This window comes from Phascolarctos cinereus, unplaced genomic scaffold, assembly GCF_003287225.1.
Source record: "Phascolarctos cinereus isolate Bilbo 61053 unplaced genomic scaffold, phaCin_HiC Scaffold_5;HRSCAF=322, whole genome shotgun sequence".
NCBI lineage: Eukaryota > Metazoa > Chordata > Mammalia > Diprotodontia > Phascolarctidae > Phascolarctos > Phascolarctos cinereus.
Window position 1 is genome coordinate 235,642,004 of NW_027555958.1, and position 19,959 is coordinate 235,661,962.

Genomic DNA, 19,959 nt, shown 5'->3' on the forward strand with positions numbered 1-19,959 from the left:
TCTAAGGACAGGGACTGAGGACGGCCTGAACAAAGCCATAGAGAGGACAGGACAAGAATAGGAAATGGTGAGTAGGCCAGTTTAACTGGAATGTAGAGCATATGTAGGAGGAAAGTATAAAATAACTCTGGAATAAGACTGGAAAGATAGTTTGAGCCAGAATGTAGATGCTGTTAAATAGCAGGATGAGGGTACATAGGAAGGAATCATTTACATTATTTATTAAGGGAATGAAAACTGGTAAAAAACAAAACATATTTTTAAAAAGGTCATTTTATTTCCTCTTAAATATTGTGACTGCAATACCTAAAGATATCCAGTAGGCAATGGGGAGCTATTTTTTTTTAAACAATTGGAGTGACTTGCCCAGGGTCATACAGCCAGTAAGTATCATATTTGAACTCAGTTCCTCCTGACTCTGGGGCCAGTGCTCTATCCACTGCACCACCTGTCTGCCTCTGGTAATGGAGAACTATTGAGAAATTGTTAGCAGACCACAAGGGACATGATCAAAAGACATGCATTCAAAAGCAGAAGAAAACCCTCATGGATATTGTATGCATTATATTTCTTAAGAGCGATACCTAAGACTATCTTTTTCTAATTAAAGATTGAAGCTTTTCTTCCACTTAGCCATCTGTCGACACTAGCTCTTTTACTTCTCAGACTTAGAGTTAATGTTGTGACTACACAGTTCCAAATGGTCACCATTCCCCAAAGCCTAAATCAACCTGGCCCCTACCCATTATCTCAAGTCCTGATTTCCCATTGCCCTGATGGCATGGGGTTTTAGAATGACTCTAGTGACCCAGAAAATCAGGTCTGAAAGCCTTCCTCTAGCTTTGAGCTTCAGAGACTTATGTTACAGTGCCTGAAGTAATATCTGAGATGATTCTTTATATCTCATCATAAATGCAATGATTCCCTATATGTCATCATAAAACAGCTTAGTTTCTCTGATCTTCTTGGTTATATCTTCATCCAGTTGCCTTACACCTGCCTATCAATTTTCTTTTTTAAAATTAAATTTAATAAATTAATTTAAAAATAAACTTAATTAATTAATTTATTCAATTTCTTTTGGCTAGGCAGTGGGGTTAAGTGACTTGACCAGGGTCACAGAGCTATTAAGTGTTATGTGTCTGAGTCTGGATTTGAACTCAGGTCCTCCTGAATCCAGGGCTGGTGCTCTATCTACTGCACCACCTAGCTGCCCCTTGCCTATCAATTTTCACTACAGCTTTCCCCAAAAAAAAGTCTTCTCCAATCTAGGTCACCAAGCTGTCTACCCATCAAACAGGTCCTAAAATTTCAGCCCCTCCATGAAGCCTTATAGGATTAATTACAGAATTTTAGAGGTAAGAGACCATAAAGATTACCAAAGGGTCTCTTAATTTATGATCTGTGAACTTGTTTTCAAAAATGTCTTGGTAGTTGAATTTGAACATAATTGTTTATATGTTTTATTTTATGCATTTAAAAAACATTCTGAGGTGTCCATAGGCTTCACCGGAATGCCAAAGGGGCCTAGGACCCCCAAAAAGTTAAAACCCCTTGATGTAACCCAACCATGCCTTTCTGCAGAGAAGGAACCAGAGGCCAGTGGCTAGACACAGAGGTAGGGAACCTTAATTGAGGACCTAGAGGGCCACACGTGGCCTCAAGGCTGAAAGTTCCCCAGCCCTGAAGATTTTCCAAAGTCACATGCCTAGTCTGTGACAGATACAGGCAATAAATGACAAAAGGTTAGATTCAGTATCTTCCGAGTTTTAGTCCAATGTTTTTTCTTCCTGCTGACATTTGCCCTTATGATACCTAGTCCAAACACGGACTTTGCATAGTTCTTTCCCCAATGTTTCCACTATCGTATAAACAACTCTCATGCTTCCCTCCTACTCCACTCCTAAAATGCCCTCTCTCTGACCTGAACACCATATAAGTACCTCACTATCTTCGTGTCCTGATTTAATGTTTTTTTTTTAACTGTCTCTGTCTATACGTCTTTTTGGAACACTCCAAGAGACTCTGAGCTAAGTCTACGTCAATATTTCTCTACAGCACAAGAATAAACAAAAATAGTCAGGGAATATACCAAACACCTATGTGACATCCCCTTCTGAGAGCTGGCAGAAAAAAACCCTCCTCTCTACACTGATTTTTTTTTCTTCTTGAGTGGTTTCATATCTACTTACTTTTAATTCTCATGTCAGATCAGGGAGGAAGAAGGGGCAGAGGTTTCCCTTAGCACCTGCCCTTTACAGTTTTAGAACATGGGAAACATTCCACTAAGAAGAATGTCTTTTCTTCACCTACTTTTTCCTCCAAAACTCACCAGTTAATCAGAAGAGGCTCCAAGCACTACCATAATCTAAATCTCTATCGCACTGCAATCAATCAACAAATCCGTAAGCATTTATTAAGCATCTACTATGTGCCACGCAGGCAGCTAGGTGGAACAGTGGATAGAGTGCAGGGCCTGGAGGCAGGAAGACCTAAGTGCCAATCTAGCTAGCTGTTTGACCTTGGACATGTCACTTGACTCTGTCTGCCTCAGTTTCCTCATCTATAAAATGAGATAGAGAAGGAAATGGCAAACCCAGTCCAGTATTTTCTCCAAGAAAACCCCAAAAAGGGGTCACAAAGAGGCAGACAGAGCTGAAATGACTCCATTACAACAATAACATGTTCCAAGCACTATGTTGAATGCTGGGGATACAAAGAAAGGCAAAAGACAATTCCCACTCTCAAAGAGCTCATAGTCTACTGGGGAGACAAACAAACTATACATAGGATAAATTGTAGATAATCAACAGAATAGAGATGCTAGCATTAAGGGAGATCAGGAAAGGGTTCTTGTACAAGGTAGAACTTTAGTTGGGACTTGAAGGAATTCAGGAAATCCTGGAGGTAGAGATAAGATAGGAAAGCATTCTTGGCTTAGACAACCAGTGAAAATACAGAGTCAGGGGAGGGGGTATGTTTTGCCAGGAACAGTTAAGGGGAACATTGTCACAGAGATCACAGAGTAAGGTATAAGAAGACTGGAAAGGTAGGAAGGGATCAGGTTATAAAGAGCTCTGAATGCCAAACAGAAGATGTTATATTGGAGCCTGGAGTTTACTGAATAGAGCAGTGGCATAGTCAGACTGGAGCTTCAGGGAGCTAAAAAGCTTTTTTTGTTTGTTTGTTTGTTAGCTGAGTGAAGGATGGACTGGAGTGGGGAGAGACTTGAAGCAGGAGACCAGTAGTCCAGGAGTGAGGTGATGAGGGCCTGCACCACAGTGGTAGCACTTCCCATATTCAACTTATATGAAAGTCAGTTTCATCGCTTTTAATCACGCTCCCAAAGCCAGCTTCCAGCAAGTGACCTGACCATCCTTTACTGAAAAGCCCAAAGCCATCACACAGGAACATCTTTGCTGCAGCTCTGTCTTCTCTCATCCTTTCCTTACTTTCAGGCTCAGAGGAAGAAATGGCTCTTCTGGGACCCTGCCCCCATTTATCACCAATTGCTGCTCTCCTCTCTCATTTTCATTATTGCTTTAACTGGTTACTTTCCCTGGCACCTCTCATTTACCCCTTGTCTCTTCTGATGCTACCACTTTCCTGGTTATCATCAACTCAAGTCTGGATTATTAACAGCCTGCTGGTTGGTCTCCCTTCCTCAAGTTTCTCCTCTTGGAAATCCATCCTCCTCTTAGCTAGATAATAAATATTCCTAAAGCACATGTCTAACCATATGTAATACATACATAATATAATTTATAAACATATATATATATAATATAATTTCTATAATAAACCCCAGTTGTTGCCTATTGCCTCTAGGATAAAATTCAAGATTCTGTTTGGCTTTTAAAGCAATAACCTGACTTTTCCCTACCTTTCCAGTCTTCTTCTTTTTTTTTTTTTGAAGGCCATTGGGGTTAAGTGACTTACCCAGGGTCACGCACATAGTAAGTCTCTGAGGCCACAAATGAACTCAGGTCCTCCTGACTCGAGGGCTGGTGCTCTATCTACCTCACCTTCTAGGTGTCCTTCTTTCCAGTCTTCTTACACCTTACTCCCCTCTAGGTACCCTGTGATCTAGTAATGCCGTCCTCCTTGCTGTTCTTTGAACAAAACACAAAACACTCCATCTCTTGACTCCATGCATTTCCACTGGCTATCCTCCATGTCTGGGATGCTCTTCTTCCTTATTTCTACCTCCTTGCTTCCATCAAATTTCAACTAAAATCCCACCTTCCACAAGAAGCTTTATTCAGTTCCTCCTAATTTTAGTGCCTTCCATCAGAGATTACCTCCAATTTGTTCTGTAAGTCTCTTGTTTGTACAGATTTGTTTACACGTTGTCTTCCCCTTTACCCTGTGAGCTCATGAGGACGGGGACTCTTTTTGCCTTTCTTTGTATCCCCAGTGCTTAGCACAGTGCCTGGCACACAGAAGGTTCTTAATAAGTGCTTGTTGACTTAACTTGCTTATGAAAAAAGCTTGTCTCCCTTACCCTCTTCCTAAAAAGTCCTTTGTTGCTCCTGCCCACTTCAACTTTCTCACAACCCATTCATTCTCTAACTCTCTGCAAGCTGGCTTCCACCCTCACCACTCTGTTGAAATTATTTACTCCAGAATCACCAATGATCTTCTAATACTCAAATCCAGCAGCTTCTTCTGAGACCTCATCCTCCTTGACCTTTCTGTGGCATTCAACACTGTTAACTGTTAACCAATTCCACCTTCTTCTGGATACTTTCTTTTTTCTTTAATTCCAAGACAACGTTCTTTTTCAGCTTTCCTTTTTCTCTGACTACTCCTCACTCTCCACTGGTTCCTCCTGCCCACAACTTGGACATCCCCCACAGCTCTGTCCTTGGCATTCTACTCTCCTCTTCCTTGGCAATCTCATCTGCTCATAAGACTTTAATTGTCACCTCTCTCTAGATGACTCCCAAATTTTTGTCTTCAGCTTCTTTCTTTTCCCTGAACACCAGTCAGACAAGCACCAGTTGCCTAAAGGATGATACATCTCACTTGAATGTCCCACTAACACCTGAAACTCAACAGATCCCCAATGCATCAACTTTTCCACAAAACTGTCACTCTTCCCTCCCTATTACCATTAATAGCACTGCCATCATTCCAGTCATGCAAACTCCAAACTTCAGACTTATCTTTCCCTCCTATTCCTCTTTCACCTTCTATATCCTATCAGTTGTCAGGTCCAATTGATTCTACCTCCAGAGGATCTCTTGCATTTCTCCATCCCTTTAGTATCATAATGCCATTCTAACACAAACTCTTATAATCTTTTGTTTGGAAGACTGGAATAGCCACCTTACCAGTCTCCCCAACCACCACAGACACACCAAAGTAACCTTGACACACAGCTCTGACTCTACAAATACACACATATATATGTGTGTGTGTGTACATATATATATATATACACACATATACGTGTGTGTGTATATACATACATATATATATATACACATATATGTGTGTGTGTATATACATACATACATATATATATATATATGAATATATAAAAAAATACACATACACACATATCTCTACTGTCTGTGGAATCAAACACAAACTTCTTAGCCTGACATTCAAGGATGTATGCAAATTGTCTCTAACTTAACACTATTGGCCTTTTTTCAAAGTATTCCTCTTCAAGCACTCTCATTCTTTAGCCAAACATTTTTCTATTATCATCCTGCCTCTTTTCAGTAGTACATGCAATCTCCCATGCCTCAAAGGACCTCCTCCCACATCTCTTGCCTGTTGAAAATTTTTCTTTCTTCATATGCCAGGTCAGGTACTTTAGCCTTCCCTCTACCTAGAAATGATTCCTTCCTCCTCAAATCAAATCAAAATATAATTTTCATATCATATCATACCATATTATTCTAACTTGGGTTACAGTTATTTTGTCAGTCTACCTTAACCGCTAAAGAATGGTAATTTCCGTGAGGGTAGCCCTTTTGTCATTTTCATCCTTTTTTAAAAAATCCCCAATACTTAAATCATATCTGACTCTCCATGACCCCATTTTAGGGTTTTCTTGGCAAAGATACTGAAGTGGTTTGCCATTTCCTTCTCCAGCTGATTTTACAGATTAGGAAACTGAGGCACACAGAGTTAAGTGACTTGCCCAAGGTCACATATAAGACTCTAAATAAATGTTCACTGAGCTAAATTGAGTCAAAATAGAATTCTCTGAATTTCTTTTCATTTCTGGAATGCTATCTTCTAACTACTTAATGACAGTGAAAGCTAATCAGATTCATTAAGGCTTTTTTAAAAAACATTATAAGAAGTTCTTTGTTTGAATCAGTACACCGAGTACAGGGACTGTTTTCATTTCAAAAACTCTAGCACCTAGCACAGTGCCTGGGACTGAGAAGGCATCTAATGAATGTTGTTCTGTTTTTTTGAGACGGAGTCTCTCCATGTCACCAAGTAACTATAACCCAAGTTAGAATATGATAAGTTGTATCAGGGGAGGTCAAGCCGTTTTTTTTATTTGAGGAGGAAGGAATCACTTCTAGGATGAAGCACCTGACTTGGGATATGGAGGAAGAGAAAAATTTCAACAGGAAGGAGATGTGGGAGGAGGCCTTTCAAGGCATGGGAGATTGTGTGTACAAATGAAGAAAGGCCAGATAATATTAGGAAGGTAGACAGACCACTCATTGGCCCAATCTCACCACTGATCAGCATGGTAGCTTTGGCCTATTCAATTTCTGCCCTGTGGCTATTCACCTTTCCCTGGTCAGTTCAAGTCAGCTTGGCAGCCCTCCATTCTCAGGGCTTCCCATATTGGTGTTGGACACCTGCTTAGTTTTTGCCCTACTATACCTCGGAATTCCCAAATTCAAGCAATTCACCAGCCTTAGCTTCCCCAGCAGCAGGGACCACAAGCGTTCTCTACCATGTCTGGCCTAATAAATGCTTGTGGGTGGAATTGAATTATTTTTCTGATGGAAAAGTGGTCTTTCAACTTAAAATACTATTTTAAACTAAAATATTTGATTTATTTTCCCAACTAAAATCCTGCCTTCTAAAAGAAGTCTTTCCTAACCCCTCTTAATTCCAATGTCTTCCCTTTGTTATTTTCTTATTTATCCTGTATATAGCTTGCTTTGTAGATATTTGTTTGCATACCATCTCCCCGATTAGATTGAAAGCTTCTTGGGGGCAGGGCCTGTTTTTGCCTCTTTTTGTATCCCCAGCACTTATCACAGTGCCTGGTACATAATGGGTGCTTAATAAATATTTATTGATAGATTGATTACCCTCAGGAAAGGTGTGAGCCTGAAATTCAAGAGTTTAATGAGGGCTTCATCCAGGCTATCCTGATGCTTATCATTCCCACCATTCAATAGAGCTGGGAAGGCAAGAAATCCTCCCTGCTTCTCTGAGCCTTTATGAAGTAGCTTCATTCCTTGTTGGAAATGTTACAAATTCCTAGATCCAACATGTCCATATTTAAAGAGAAGCATATTTCAAAGCCAAATATAAATGACTTTGGATTGTCTATATGACATTCTCTTCTGCTAGAACAGATCATCAGGGTCTTATTATAAACACATTCATCTGTATTGATATTTCTATGCCAGCCCCTATGTCCATTTCCTGAGTTTCTTTCCTGTCTCCTTTATTAAACTGGGGGCTTCCTGTGGGAAGATCTTGTTGGCTAAACAAGGATGGGGATCTTTTCTGCCTAATAGGCTGTGTTCTCCCTAGGAACAGAACTATATTTCCTGTTTCTACTAATTTCCTTTTTTGTTGTTCTTCAGTCATTTCAGTTGTGTCTAACTCTTCCTGACCCCATTTTGGGTTTTTCTTGGCAAAGGTACTAGAGTGGTTTGCCATTTCCTTTTCCAGCTCATTTTACAGATGAGGAAACTGAGGCAAACAGGGGCAAGTGACTTGCCCAGGGTCCCACAGCTAGGAAATGTCTGAGGCCAGATTTGAACTCAGGAAGATGAGTCTTCCTGACTCTGGGCCTGGCACTCTATCCACTGTGCCACCCAGCTGCCCCTAATTTCTTATCAGTGCCCAATATAGGGAGACAGAGAGAGGTATGCAGGATAAGGTAGTGACTGAGAGGAGTAGTGAGTCAGATTGGAGTTGGTAATAGAACCCAGGTCTCTTGCCTTCTGAAAAATGAGTGTAGCTGCCAGATCCTCACCTTGGCTGGCTAGATTTTGAAAAATCCTTATGCTTCTTAAAATGATGTCCAGTCACAAAATGCACATTCCCTTCATCTTCTCTAGCTAACCTCACCCAGTTCAGAGCCCTGTGGGGTCTGCCAGCAACAAACATATCCAGAAGACCCTGCAGAGAGTCCCAGGGAAATTCCACACAGAGAGAAGAAAAGACAAGAGTTCAATTATTAGGAAGTTTTTTCAAGCTTAGTTAACTGAATGATTTCCCAGAAGTTCAGGTCATCTGCCACCCTATAGCCCAGGGCTAAGTAGGGGCCAGTACCCAGTGAAAGGGCTCCCTCCCAAGGGGAACCATTCAGTTCCTCCAACCTGTTGGTGCCACTCTTCTAACAATACTGAAGGGAGCTATAGCAGCAGCCCAGAATTGGGTTTGGGGAGTCCTTCTTACACAGGTCTCTCTGATTTTCTCTACTTACAGGTTCACAGATTTAGAGTGAGAAGGAACCTGAGAGGTTACAGCCAATCTAATCCATTTTATAGATGAGAAAACGAGGCCCAGGGAAATCGTGATGTGCCCAAGGTCTCACAGCTAATAAGTAGCAAAGCTAGGATTCAAACCCAGGCCTTTTGACTCTCCATATCCAACACATTCCTCTGTCTCTCAACATACTTAACCCCTTTTCCTGGTCCTTCTCCCTCTCCCAGGGTCACACAGCTAGTGAGTATTATGTGTCTGAGGCTGGATTTAGCTGTCCCTCTCCCCCATATTCTTCTCCTTTCTTCCACACATTGTTGCTTCACAGTCTAGCACTGAGCTCACTCCCATGCCCCTCATGCCCTGGGAGCTCTACCCTACCCCTCCCATTTTACTGTCTTCAGAAGATACTGACCACAAGCTCTGCAAAGCGGGCATTGAGTTCCTCTGCAGGGGGGATGGGGCTGGAGAACTCCAGGAACTGCAGCGGGTGGTTGTCCCGGAGGTTGATCTCAGGGATGTCATTGCCCCCAAAGCAGCAGAGAAAGCCCAGGCCATGACGACTCCTCTTCCAGGGAGCCATGGTCAGTTGGGGCACTGTTATCTATTCATCGTGATCTGAGAAAGAGAGAAGAGGGGATATGTGAGAAGGCTCCTAAGCTAAAGTGTACCTGGGATCATAGATCATCACCAATCACCAAAGGTTTTTTATCTTATGCATTGCCAGGGTCTCTAACTTGAATGCCACATGGCCATCCTTTCAGCAAATCCAATTCTTCATTGAGGATGCAAATATAAAAGTGAGACAGCCCCTACCCCCAAGGAGATTATATTTTAATAGAGATAATATACATAGTAGTGGTGTCCAAGGAAGGAGATTTCTGGGGAGTTACAAGGATGACGAGTTTATCCAAAAAGCACTCAACTAATAGGGTCTTTCTAGGGATAATGGTTACATGGTACCATTGATTTGATTACTGAACTCACAAATGCCTCCATTCAAAAAGATATTTTTACCTCATTACCCTGTTTCTTGCAATAAACAAACTCAGAATTCTTCATAAAACAGGGCCCAATGGAAATCCTTCAAAGCAGGTAAAGAAAGACATAGGATTTATATATATATATATATATATATATTTAAATTGGCTATCCAATTTCCATTGAAGTCACTGATTGATTCATTTTGAAATTCCTGAATTGGGGATGATTTTTAGTGGGATGGTGATGGGTCTAGAGAGGTTAGTGAAAAAGGGGGTTGATTTTGAAATATGGTTCCTGGAACAGTGTCCTTCCTCACCACACTTCTATCTAGTATGAATGGACTATGGGGATGGGGACTCTAGCAGTTTCATCCAAGTATGTTTTGGTACTAAAGGATACTTTCATTAATATCAAACATCAGATGGCCCCGAACCGACTCACTCTTTTTTGTTAGTCAGCTCTCTGCACTGAGCATTCTTTGTATATAAAGCCAGGTGATAGGTTAGATAATACATAGAGTAAAGAAAAGATAGTGTCCCCATACTTGAGCTACTAATCTGATAGGAAAACCATGGTTCCTGCCTACAAGGTGCACCCAGAGTGATAGGAGAATGAAAGCCTTTGAATAGTTCCCAGAGGTAACCAGGTGGTACAAACACCCAATAGAGTTCTGGGCCTAGAGTTAGGAAGATTTGAATTCAGATCTAACCTCAGACACTTACTAGCTGTGTGTAACTCTGGACAAGTTATTTGACCTTTGTCTGCCTCAGTTTCCTGAACATTACTAAAACGGGGATAATAAAATCACATACCTCCTCGGATGATTATAAGGATCTGAAATGGAAATTGGAAATTCCCCTTTAAATTAATAAGATCACTCAAATAAATAGGTTCAGTTCAAATCTCGGTCATGACCGTTCCATATCTCCTGAGTGTTCTTGGCCTAGCATTCCAGGAACTAGCCATTCCTAGGTCACGTTGACATGGAGGGTTGGCTCCTCTCCTTGTGAGACGTGATGTTATTAAAAAACAAAATACCAAGCCTCAGGCGGATGGGAGCGTGGCTAAGGTCAGATGTGTATTGGACAAACCATGAATAGCGCAAGCATCAAAAAGGGGTTCTTGGCCCCAAGCCTTCTTTGTTTAGAACAATATAAAAACACTGCGTCCTGTAAGCCCGCGAGCCTCACCCGCGGAAGGACGCTTCGCCCGGGAAAATCTTTACACATTTCAAGTTTGTACTGGCTGCAACGGGGCTCCCAGCCGTTGATTGACTTTGGAGGTTCCCTTGAATTGGTGATGTATTCTCTTCCATTACCGACTCTCTTGATCGGTGCTATATTATTGATTGTTCTTATTATTTATGCTTTCTATGCAAATTCAAACTATCTGTGCTTTGCTTCTTCTAAATAAATTATCTATTTCCTATTATTTTCTGGTGCATTGGAGAGTGTCATTTATAGGAGCGAATCCGAACCTCACTAAATCCTATTAATACAAAATTGGCGTCACGAACAGGATTCGCTGTATAAATGCCTTTCTTTAAGAGAAATGTTGAGCCCCGGGCTCCGGTAGAGGTCCCCGGTTGGGAGGACCCTCCGTTTTCCTCGCTCGCAAAAACCTGGTCACAGTGTACAGGACCTAGTGAGGATTGGGGGTGTTGGGGGTTCTCGTTTGGGGTGCGACGGATGGGCCGGTTGCCAGCAGGGATAATGGGGGGATACGACCAGTACATCATTTCCCTCCCTTTTGGGTTGTTTGCAGCCAGACAGCCAAAGGCTGCAGCAGGACTCTGAAAAGTTGCCTTCATTCTCCCCCTCTCCCTCCCCAGGTAACAGCAGCTTCAAAGCAGTGCGTGGATGGGAGAGGGAAAGAGAGAAGAATACTTTATTACTTAGGTTATATGGTTGGTAGAGGGCAAGTTGGGAAGGATTGTTGAAGTGTTAGGTCAGAATTAGAAAGGAATGAGATATGTACAGGTTTTAAGGGGATTTTAAATCATTAGAAAGAAAGGCAAGGAAGTTTAAGCATGTAGGAGAGAGGAGTGTGTGTAGAAAATTTGAAGGGTGAGTAAAAGGAAAGTGCATGCTGTAATAGCTGTAGCAAATATGAATTGGGACCCTGATACTTGGGAAGGTGATATTTGGGATGAAGATGATGATAGGTGGGGGGAAGTAATAGAGGAAGATGTTCCGGATGTTGTAGACGGGGAAGCTCGGCCGATAGATAGGAGAAAAGCCGAAAAGGAGGGAACTAACCCACCCCGGGTGACTGAAATCACGGAAGATTACTCCCAAAGAGAAATTACTGATTTGCTTAGTAGGTTTTCACAGCGATCAGGAGAGCCTGCAATCTCCTGGCTTGTAAGATTAAGTGATGGGGGAGCTGGAGGAGTGTGGCTAGACCCCAAGGATTGTCTAAAATTTTTGAGTTTGACCTCTATATTTTAATACAGGCAGAGAATAAAGAGGTGGTAGAGAAAAGATTAACTCAACTAATAGAACATATGAAGGAGAAGGGATGGGAGATTAATCCTGATAAAATTCAAGGTCCAGCTCAAAGTGTGAAGTTTTTAGGAATAATTTGGAATAAGGGTCATAGAGAAATCCTCCCCAAGGCCAAGCAAAAAATATTAGATTTTTCACCTCCTAGGGACAAAAGAGAAGCTCAAAAGTTCGTTGGGTTGTTTGGTTTCTGGAGAATCACATTCCTCATTTAGGTCAGATTTTGAAGCCATTGTATAAAGTTACCCGGAAAAAGTATGCATTTGAATGGGGGGAAACAGAATCGAAAGCCTTTGAGGAAGCCAAAATAGCTATTCAAACTGCCCTGGATCTTTGGCCTGTACAGCCAGGGCCGATGGAATTGCAAGTTACAGTTTTGCATGGATATGCTGATTGGAGTTTATGGCAAAAACAACAGGGCAGGAATGTTCCTTTAGGATTTTGGTCGCGGAAACTGCCACCTGCTGGCCAAAATTATACTCCTTTTGAACAACAATTATTGGCTGCATATTGGGCCCTGGTAGAGACAGAACATTTAACTTTAAACCATGAAGTTGTATTGAGGCCAGCCATACCCATTATGAGTTGGATTATGGGGACCCCCGCCTCACATAAAATAGGACATGCCCAAGAATCATCAATTATTAAATGGAAATGGTATTTGCAAAATAGAGTCAAGACAGGCAGATCGGGTATTTCCACCTTGCATGAAAAGGTATTAGAATTACCAAAACATTCAAATGATATTGATATACCACCAAAGTCTTATGATCAATCACCTGTTTCTTGGAATAATGGATATGATTCTCTAACCCCCGAGCAGAAGAAGCATGCTTGGTTTACTGATGGCTCGGCTAAATATATAGGATCTAAGCGATGTTGGAAAGCTGTAGCCTATAACCCTTCATGCAATACTATTTTGGAAAGCTCTGGTGAAGGCCAGAGTAGCCAATGGGCCGAATTAGTGGCTGTCTATCAAGTAATTCAAAAGGAACAAGGTGGCCAATGTTATATATATATATACTGATTCCTGGGCCGTAGCCAATGGCCTAGCAGTTTGGATGCCAATTTGGAAGAAACACGAATGGAAAATTAGAGACAAAGATGTGTGGGGAAAAGAATTATGGGAACAAATATGGGAATGGTGTCAATGTACTAATGTATCTGTATTTCATGTAGATGCCCATGTGAATCAAGATTCTGTGGAACGTGAGTATAATGCCCGTGCTGATGAATTATCCAAACTTCAAGGAAAAGCTTTAAAGGTCACCCCCAGAGAGGAAAATGAAACACAATTAGGAAAATGGGTCCATATCACCGCAGGACATCTTGGCGCTCTTGCATCTTACAGGTGGGCATTAGACAGAGGGATTAACATACCTCTGGATCTATTTAAGCAAATAGTACAAAACTGCATACAATGTCAATTATTTGCTCATCGGCCTGTGCCGAAGAAAATCACTGGAGAATTGGCTAGAGGGTCTTTACCTGCTCAAATTTGGCAAATAGACTATATTGGACCATTACCTGTTAGTCAGGGGTGTCAATATGCCTGCACTTGTGTGGACACCTACTCTGGGGTATTAGTTGCCTGCCCCTATAAACGGCTACCCAGAAAAACACTTGTAAAACCCTAGATATTATTTCTCTTTATTATGGGACCCCCCTACAAATACAGAGTGATAATGGTACTAAAGTTTGGATAAAGAAGCATCAATCTGATAGACCAAGGCCAGCTGAGCTCATAGCACAAGGAAACACTAATACTGCCATAGTAGTATACCCTGGTGATGATAAATGGTATCATGTCCCACTAACCCAAATGTTTTTACGATATTAAGTGTTTTACAGTGTTTGCCTGCTATACGCTAACTATGGCATGAACTCCAGGTATTCCAGTGGGGAATCCTCAGCAAGGACCGCGTACTGATTCCATCTACGCTGGTGAAAACAACACCCACATCATGAATTGGTCATACCCATTCAACGTAGAAGTTTGGGACGCCCCTTTATTTCCCCTAATGAGAATCAATTTAACTAGTTTTAATCTAACTGTAACTGCAGCAAACGGTACCAATATATCCTGTACCCTTACAAGTTGGCCACCTAGTCCATATTTTCCTAAAAGGTTAAGATCTGTAACATATAATTGGACACAAGTAAACTCCACCTACACTGTCTCACTATCACAAGCGGACGACAGAAAATATTTTTATTGTCGTAACACCTCCAATGGGCTGTATGAAGAATATCTAAACCAATTAGTATGGGTTGTACCTGTGACTCCGAAACCTCCTGGAATAATTCGTGTCCCCCGCTCATGTACTAACACCTCTATCTTGCAACACAAAATAGTGTTTCATTATAATGTAACTTTTCCCTCTTTAGAAAGTTGTGTCAGGAAAAAAAGAGCTTGGTATGATACATTACTTGGTGGTGCAGGAACTGGTTTGGGTATAGTTAATTCTATAGACCTTGAGACCTTGGCTAGCAGACTGCGCAGTGCTGGACAAGATGTTTCTCAAGCTTTGACTGTGAATGCCCAATGGTTACCCACAACGATCCTGCCACACCAAAATACATTACAATATCAAGGCCAATTTTTACAAGTCTTTAATAATAGCATCCTCGTTAATTTACACCTTATGAAAAACATTGTGTTTTATTTAATTGGACTAAATGTTCCTTGCAAAACTTATATACCCTCATACAGAAGGAAAATGCCCAAAGATTACTACAGGAAGGTAACTCTCACATATGGAACGATATACTTGACTTGTCAGATGTATGGAAAAAGCAAAAACCTGAGAATGCTAGATGCACTCCACTTTGGTGCGCTGGAACTATTATACTCTACCAAGTTAAAACTTGGACTGTTATGTGTCAATTTCATGTAATACCTTTTGTCTTACATAAATACTTTGCTTTACCTCATATCTATGGAAACTATATAGATTGGTATAATGTAACTCATACTCTGTCTGATTGTGTTGTAACTAATGGAGGGATTGTTTGTGGGATGATGACTCGGCAGATGGAACCCTGCCTTCTCTCACATTCATCCAATTTGTGTGATCTAACTTTATACCCAGTGAGTAACTTTTCTATGATATATGAAGTATCTACTCAATATGTTTGTATAGCTCTAATAATCACTCTGACCTTCTATCTGTAGATGTTACTACTGTTCCATTTTCTGGTTGCTTATCCAATGTATCTTTCCTACGCTGGCAAGGAAATGATTTTTACTTTCCACCAGACACTAACCTAGTTAAAAATTTTGCTTGGGTACCCCAATCTTTGCCTCTACCTCATGTGTCTCTATCTCTATATCCCCTTATGAACATCTTGAATCAGTCGACTGAAATCAAAAAGTTATTAGAGTCCAACCAACGCGCGTTAAATGAACATCGAATACAGACTCTTATAGCCGCAGGAAGACTAGTCGAAGCTTCTCATTTAGTGATCTCAGATACTAATCATCATTGGTATGATTTTCTTTTTAAATCTCCTACTGCTACTATGTATTTTAATTCCTTAGCTACCCCCATACTACTACTTGCTTTGTTCTTTTTATGTCTTTGTATATGCAATTGTTATATGTATATACCAAAATACGCACTATATACACTCATGTCACACCTTTGCCCCTCACCTATTATTCTCATGATCTTAAGGCCAAGTGAAATGGAAATTGGAAATTCCCCTTTAAATTAATAAGATCACTCAAATAAATAGGTTCAGTTCAAATCTCGGTCATGACCGTTCCATATCTCCTGAGTGTTCTTGGCCTAGCATTCCAGGAACTAGCCATTCCTAGGTCACGTTGACATGGAGGGTTGGCTCCTCTCCTTGTGAGACGTGATGTTATTAAAAAACAAAATACCAAGCCTCAGGCGGATGGGAGCGTGGCTAAGGTCAGATGTGTATTGGACAAACCATGAATAGCGCAAGCATCAAAAAGGGGTTCTTGGCCCCAAGCCTTCTTTGTTTAGAACAATATAAAAACACTGCGTCCTGTAAGCCCGCTGAGCCTCACCCGCGGGAAGGACGCTTCGCCCGGGAAAATCTTTACACAATTCAAGTTTGTACTGGCTGCAACGGGGCTCCCAGCCGTTGATTGACTTTGGAGGTTCCCTTGAATTGGTGATGTATTCTCTTCCATTACCGACTCTCTTGATCGGTGCTATATTATTGATTGTTCTTATTATTTATGCTTTCTATGCAAATTCAAACTATCTGTGCTTTGCTTCTTCTAAATAAATTATCTATTTCCTATTATTTTCTGGTGCATTGGAGAGTGTCATTTATAGGAGCGAATCCGAACCTCACTAAATCCTATTAATACAGGATCTAATGAGATAATACCTGCATAGTGCTTAACACAGTGCCAGGCACAGTGTTCTTGTTGATCAGTCATTTTAGTCGTGCCTAGCTCTTCATGACCCCTTTTGGGTTTTCATGGCAAAGATACTGGAGTGATTTGCCATTTCCTTCTCCAGCTCATTTTAGGAACTGAGGCAAACAGGGTTAAGTGATTTGCCCAGAGTCAAGTGTCTGAGGCCAGATCTGAACTCCGATTTTCCTGATTTAAGGCCCAGCATTCTATCCACTGTGTCATCTGGCTACCCTGGCACATAGTAGGTGCTTATAAAGGTTTATTTCCTTCCTTCCTAAGCACAACTAAACACCAAGAATTAACCAGCTTCTTCCTCAGTTTTCTCAGCTATCATTGTGCCTCCTCCTTGGGATTTCAGGCAATAGAATAAACAAGGGACTTGTGCCCCTCACCCAATATATTCTGATGCTTGCCATTATAGTCTGGATTATGCTTTCAGTCCAGTGCCATTCAGCACATGGCAGAGTACCTGGCTATGCCCACCTCCCTCATTCCATAGGAAAAGAACATTTCTTTATCCCTGGAACACATCTTAGCCAGCCTTACCTTTGCTCATACCATTTCCCTTAGCTGAAATGTACCCCTATCTGCTCTGAATATTTCTATTAAAATGATGCTAAGGGCAGAAGGAAGAAAGGCAGGGGGTGGGGAGGCAGAAAAAGAAACTACAAGCAAAGACTCTCTGAGCAAAGCATCTTCCCATCAGTCCACATACTGCTCTGCCTAACTCTCACTTCAATTCTGTGGGATCCTGGCTTACTGCCTGGCACTGGCCCCCTCCCATGAGCTGGACTCCGGCTTAGCTTGCCTGACTATTTTTTCTTGGCTGAACCTCTATTACCCTAGTTCCACTCCTCCCCCTCATTCAAGCTTTTCTGTTGAGACTAAACCAGATGACTTGTGATTATACCTGTTACATGTGGAGCCTGGGGTGCCTAACAAGAATGCTATTCAACCCTCTTTGTTTAGCTGCCTCCAAACACAACTGTAGCTTGGCCGATGTGTGGCATATTGAGAAGTCATAATGACCGCGTCATACCGCAGCGGGGAATGTCTCGAGGTTACAGGAGGTTAGGAGGATAGTGAGATAAGGGCCCAGGGGAGAGATGGGTTGATATCTGGGAAAGCAGTGGCTGGGTTTCTTTGATGGCATCCAATTCCATTCTTCCTCCCTCACCCCACTAACCAAGTTAGCTTACTGGCTACCAACTCTGACCTGACAAGGGACAGAGAGGGTGGCAGGAACCAGAGAAGGGAGTGGAGCCAAGGCTACCCATACCCAGCTGGGGTCAGGGTAGTCTCAGACCTTCCAAACAGGAAGTTGAGAGGGATCTGGGTACTCAGCACTCCTGGGAGTGCTGCATAGTTTGCCCTTTTAAGGGACTTGTTTGAGACTGGGAGTGAGACTTTGGGACTGAGTTTGCACTACTGGGGATACCATCACCCACTCCTCCTTCCCTTACTAAGCACTTTTCTCCTTTTTCTCATTAAAGTTCCATTTCAATAGCAGAGAACAGAAATCAAATTTTAGGGCTGGAAGGCAGCTTTTAGATTATCTAATTCAACTTCCTTAAACATGTTTCTGATAAGATTATTAAAGCCCAGGGAAAGGGAAATGACCTGTCTAGATCCTCAACCAGTCCAGTCTCCTTCCTAATACCATATCCAGGTACCAATTAGTACAAACAATGACTCCCCTGAAGTGGTCAAAGGTATCCAAATTCTCACTATTTGAGGTTATAATCGTGTAAAATAATGGTAATTTATTCCATCCCAATGGAAACATGCAGTGAGAATAAAAATAACGCAGCCACTCCAGGGGATTCATTATTCAAACTAATCTAGATCTAGGTGTACTTTACAATCAATAGACTGATCAGTAAATCAACTTGTTTCACATCTTATCCAGTCATCCACTCTGGACATCTTGCCATCCGTCCCGCTGGGGCTCCATTTCTCACCTGGAATAACCCCTCAGCAACTGATCACTAGAAAAATTTGCTCCTAGTGCCTAGGTGAGCTGATCTACTCAGTTTTGGAACTCCCACCTTGGACTAAGTAAGCTGAATTGGTGAATGAGTAAGTTTGGCTCATCATATCTGGCTGGCGCCAGCTCTCCACTACACAGTCCAGCCTGTTGCCATACATAGGATCTCTTCCAAACACCAACTCCTTCCCATCTCTTGCTCTGAGCTCCTATTAAATTAAATTAATATACTACCATTAATTAAATTAATTATTATTCTAATTTATTTTATTATTATAATAACATGATAACATATATAGGTATATTTATATCATATTATGATTATAATATGATATAGATAATTATAAAGTATTTAATTTAATTATTAAATTAAATTAATATACTACCATTAATACTACCAATCAGATTCATCTGTAATCAGATTAATATTACCATTGCCTCTGGAGAGGACAATTGACTTCCCCTATGGATCAACTCACCATCTTTGCAACTCCCAGATATACCCTTTCTTCTCTGGACATCACTCACTTCTATGTGTGGTATCTTCCTATTAAAATGTAAATCCTTTGAGGACAGGGACTATCTCATTTTTGTATTTGTATTGCCATCTTAGTACAGTGCCTGGCACATAGTAAATGCTTATTAAATGTGCTTTTCATTCATTCAATCAACAAGGATTTATTAAGCACCTATGTTACACTAGGCACTGTGCTAGGCATTGGTGGTACAAACATAAAAATGAAATATTCCTTGCCTTCAAGGAGATTCTATTCTATCAAGGAGATAATGTGTGTGCAAAAATGTAAACAAAATATATACAAAGTAAATAAAAGGCAATCTGAGGGAACTGAGGTCACATATTGAGTTAGAAAACCACATATTGACATTATCTATGTTTTGTCACATTTTTATTTATTTTGTCAAATCTTCTCAATTACATTTTAATCAGATTTGCAGCTGGGAGTGTGGCTGACATGTGCCTCATTTAATAATAATAGCTATCGATTATATAGCACTTTAAGATTTTGTCGTTCAATTTTTTCAGTCTGTCTGACTTCATGACCCCATTTAGGTTTTTGTTTTGTTTTGTTTTTTAATCAAGAATACTGGAGTGGTTTACCATTTCCTTCTCTACCTCATTTTACAGATGAAGAAACTGAGGCAAACAGGGTGAAGTGACTTGCTCAGGATCACACAGCTAGTAAATATCTGAGGCCACATTTGAACTCAGGAAGGGGAGTCTTCATGACTCCAGTCCTGGTACTGTAGTCAGTATGGCACCTAGCTGCCCCACTTTAAGGTTTGCAAAGTGCTTTACAGATATTCTCTCATTTTATTCTCACAACTCTGGGAAGTAGGTACTATTATTATCCCCATTTTATGGATGAAAAAACTATGACAAAAAGGTTAGTCACTTGCCAAGGATTCACAGA

The 19,959-nt window shown here is 41.1% G+C and overlaps 1 protein-coding gene and 1 long non-coding RNA gene across 6 annotated transcripts in view; one reads left to right on the forward strand and one right to left on the reverse strand.

Moving 5' to 3' along the window:
• DAAM2 (dishevelled associated activator of morphogenesis 2) overlaps positions 1-19,959 on the reverse strand; it is a 169,276-nt gene that overhangs the window by 50,350 nt on the left and 98,967 nt on the right. For all 4 annotated transcript variants that reach the window (XM_078155389.1, XM_020999400.2, XM_020999399.2 and 1 more), the window contains one exon: positions 9,068-9,270. In XM_078155389.1, coding sequence (XP_078011515.1) covers positions 9,068-9,235 — 168 coding nt within the window. In that variant the 5' untranslated portion in view covers positions 9,236-9,270. The remainder of the gene's footprint in view (positions 1-9,067; positions 9,271-19,959) is intronic.
• Positions 10,837-15,637, forward strand: LOC144457593 (uncharacterized). Of its 2 annotated transcripts, XR_013487043.1 has the most exons (3): positions 10,837-10,932; positions 13,320-13,491; positions 13,982-15,637. It is a non-coding gene; the product is annotated as an uncharacterized LOC144457593 (long non-coding RNA). The 2 variants fall into 2 exon arrangements; XR_013487042.1 differs by lacking the exon at positions 10,837-10,932 and having other exon boundaries at positions 12,321-13,491.